Source organism: Vollenhovia emeryi, unplaced genomic scaffold (genome assembly GCF_000949405.1).
Source record: "Vollenhovia emeryi isolate VEMERY1.0 unplaced genomic scaffold, V.emery_V1.0 DF942491.1, whole genome shotgun sequence".
NCBI lineage: Eukaryota > Metazoa > Arthropoda > Insecta > Hymenoptera > Formicidae > Vollenhovia > Vollenhovia emeryi.
This window is the reverse complement of record NW_011963875.1, coordinates 1-3755: the sequence shown is the minus strand read 5'-3', so window position 1 is coordinate 3755 and position 3755 is coordinate 1. Positions and strand designations below refer to the sequence as shown.

The following is a 3755-nucleotide window of genomic DNA, read 5'->3' as shown; positions in this document are numbered from 1 at the left end:
CCCCCCCCGTGTGTCAAGAAGAAGGGGGAAACAGGGGGGAATTTTGGCGTCCAGGTTCCGCCGTAAGAATAGGCCTGGGGTATCTCCTGCCTGTCGTAAGAGGCGACTAAAAGGAGATTAGCCGGGAAGTCTGTAAGGACCCCTGGCGGGCGGACGTGGGCTGGAGACCCACGCCCGCCCTCCCCCACAAATAACTAGGGGGCGCGGCGAGGGGCCGGTGGCACCCTCGCCGCAATGGAGGAGTACGGCCCTTTTCAGGGCCTGGCCCGAAAGAAAGGGCCCGAGAGGTGCGCGAATTTACGCGTGGCGCGGGGGCTGTCACGGCAGTCATGCGATGCAGTTCCCAGGCAGCTCCCATATAGCGCATAGAAGTCCACCCCCGGTGGTTTTAGTGCGGTAGGCGTCTCCGTTGCACTACTGGCTCTGGGCCACCTTCCCAGGTGCCAGGGAGACGAGTCCCACACACCACCCGTCCCTCTCTCCAGGGGGGGCGGGTGACGGTCCATGAGGATTTCCACCGGGTCAAAAAAAAAAAAAAAGGTACGTCGCCACGCGGAAGGCTGTGTGGCTCGGCGCATTGTCGTGATGGAGCCGCCAGGAGTTGGCGATGGCTGGGCGGACACGGATGATGCGTTTTCGATTCAAAAGGAGTGAACCACAGGGAAATTGTGCCACAAGGACAGACCCTTAATGCAGTTTTTTACGTTGTCATGAGTGCGATGCACCGCACATCAGATGACGACCTCGCATGCGGCAAGGTGTCAGATAACCCCTGCCGCATGCGACGAAAACGAATACCCGGAACAAAGTACGAAACCATCGAAGCCGCGCATACAGTTGCTAAGGGAAAAACCGCTTACTAACCAATAAACGGCCTAACAACAGGGCCAAGCGCGGTTGATATAAAATGGAATGGAAAGAAAGGAAGGCGGGCCAATCTAAAATGAACTGTACGAGTGTACATATCAATATAGAATTTTTAATAACAAGGTGTTGGTTAAATTATTGGCTTATGGCCTTAAGCTGTCGTGAGTCCTAATTCCGGCAACGATCCCCGATTACCGTGCTCCGACCCAGCCGGCAGCACAACAACGTGGAGGTCCTTGAACGGCTGAGAAAACGCATCCGCGTCCGCCCAGCCATCGCCAACTCCTAGCGGCTCCATCACGACAATGTGCCGAGCCACACAGCCTTCCGCGTGGTGACGTACCTGGCCCAACACAACATCGCAACCCTGCCTCAGCCACCCTACAGTCCCGACGTTGCCCCACCAGACTTTTTCCTCTTCCCCCGCCTCAAAACCGCCCTGAAAGGAAACGATCACGGCTCGGTGGAAGCGTTACAACAGGCCGTGACGAGGGAGCTCAACAGCATTCCGGCTGCCGCCTTCCAGGAAGCGTATGAGGGCTGGAAATCCCGCTGCCAGCGGTGTGTGGATGCAGAAGGGTCCTACTTTGAAGAATATTGAGCGCATATATTATTTCAGTCGATAAATATTTTGTAATTGACTCAGTCCGACTACTTTAAGGACAGACCATGTAATACACGGATACGCAACACGTCCGACGGCTTAGCGATTTATACATTTTAATATCTACTTTTGTTTAAGATAACATAACCATTATAATATACATGTAAAAATTATTATTTCAAAATTGATGTTTTTTAATTCTAATAATATATCAATTTATTACACTGTAAGATCGGTAGCACGCATGGATTCAACGCGGAAAAAGTTATCAACATATGTATTCTTATGGTAGGTACGGCGGGCTTGCGACAGTCTGCTATAGTGTGCTACTATAGGAATACATTTGTTGAAATGTTTTCTGCATTGAATTCATTCGTGTACTATCTTAATATAATAATCAATTAAATAAAATAACCACTATTTATTAATTGATTCATATGTTCTTGTTATTTTAAGATACCTTCAAGCCAGCTACAGAAAACGTTCGTGTAAATGCTGGTAAATAAATATTTTTATTTATTACTATTATATGTATTTTGTATTTTTTAATACACTTTTTTGTATAATATTCTAATAATAATTGTAATACAACTCAACTTTCAAATTTTCAGAATTCAAAAAACAACTTTTTAAAGAAATTCATCTGATTCATTTGAAGTTAAATGATCTTATGAGTAACGTTGATATACTCATTAAAAAAGTCAGATGTACTGATGAGCCACAACTTTATGATGATACTAATGCGGCTGTTAAGACTCTAATACAATCGTTTCCAGTCACTACAGAGCAGCAACTAATGTTGATGGAAGAATGGCTATCGAGTTCAGCTGATAACATACAGGCATTGGTGTGTAAGATTACCTTATATTTTACGAGGTTATTATACATGGTAAAAGTTATTTTCTAACAAATAATTTTTCTATTATTTTATGAATTTTATATTTTAGAGTCATCAACTGCGTTTAATTGGAGGCGTGAATCTTTCCCATGTAATCAAGAGCGTTATGTCGAGAGTTATTTCAAACGAAGTTGGGATGCTGTATTCGTGGGAAGGAGTTCGGCAAAAAAAAAGCTTTTAAATCGTTTAAGTTCATCCAAGTTATCATTGGTAAATATATTATTTTGTACACTCTACTTAAAAATAATTTTAAATACGTATACATCCTTGAGCCTAGCCTCGTGACTGTGTTACGTAACCAAATGATACTCAATGTGATAGTCAAATAGAAAAATTTTATTTCGAACTTAATCTTGTTACATAACTTCATCGCTTTCATTCCTTGATTCTACTATTTTTTATTTAATACATATCTTATAGGTTTATAGTTCAATCTAATGTGTATCCAATACTGCGTAACTGTATTAATGCGTAACTGTATTAATGCCTAACATTATTATGTGCGTGACAAAGAAGTATTGACAATCAGTAGGTCGTTCCGAATCTCAAGATGTAACCCTGCAATACGTGTATTATGCGACGATGTTACGCGTTAAAGTTCGCAGATCTGTCGATCCTGGGTTCATAAATCGATATCAATTTGATTTTTTGGATCGTTTGATTTGATATCGAATATATTCTTTATTGTAACATTTTACGAAGATGAATGGAGAATTTAGACGATATCAAATCGAACGGTTCGAAAAATGAAATTGATATACTCGTAGATTTGATCATTGACTTGTGAACCTGAGACACCGGTTACGTTCCACAGTTACATTGTAAGTCTCAACTCAAATGCGGACATAGTTTTATATTCACTGTATGATTTTAGGTGTTGTTCGACTGAACCCCAAAACAAAATCTGCAACAGAATCGGACATCGTAGAAGTAATAAAAAATTGGTTAGTTAGAAGTAAAGAACGCAGTAAGTTTCAATTGAAAAAAAAAGCACAAGATACTGCGTGTCAAACAGGTTCCGCTTGTGCAACAGGCTATATTAGTAAAGAAGTCTCTGTTTCTGAAAAAGACTGTGATCAGTCAGAATAATTATTAAGTTACAACTTCGCATTATTATAAGTGATATTTGTTTCGAAATTTTATAATTTAATTTTCTTTAAAAGTGATATTATGAACTTAAAAAATTAAATAACAAGACACTGTGTATCAAACAGGTTCCGCTTGTGCAACAGGCTATATTTGTAAAGCAGTCTCTGTTTCTGAAAAAGACTGATCAGTCAGAATAATTATTAAGTTACAACTTTGCGTTATTATAAGTGATATTTGTTTCAAAACTTTATAATTTAAAGTGATATTATGAACTTAAGGGGATGCTGGAGTGACGGG

At 41.0% G+C, this 3755-nt stretch overlaps 1 protein-coding gene across 1 annotated transcript; it reads left to right on the top strand.

The window, feature by feature from the left end:
* Positions 1-735: 735 nt before the first annotated feature.
* On the top strand, positions 736-2945 carry LOC105568628. The gene is made up of 5 exons (XM_012024450.1): positions 736-808; positions 1191-1430; positions 1928-1969; positions 2083-2318; positions 2419-2945. Exons 1-5 carry the CDS (start codon positions 736-738, stop codon positions 2548-2550), a joined length of 723 nt encoding a protein of 240 aa, XP_011879840.1. The 3' UTR covers positions 2551-2945.
* The last annotated feature ends 810 nt before the right edge of the window (positions 2946-3755 follow it).

Excerpts from the sequence above, each read along its gene's own strand:
- LOC105568628 (XM_012024450.1), top strand. The coding sequence starts at position 736 with ATGACGACCTCGCATGCGGCAAGGTGTCAGATAACCCCTGCCGCATGC. Across the intron at positions 1,431-1,927 it reads GAAATCCCGCTGCCAGCGGT|ATACCTTCAAGCCAGCTACA; the intron begins GTGTGGATGCAG and ends TGTTATTTTAAG. Across the intron at positions 2,319-2,418 it reads CTGATAACATACAGGCATTG|AGTCATCAACTGCGTTTAAT; the intron begins GTGTGTAAGATT and ends TTTATATTTTAG.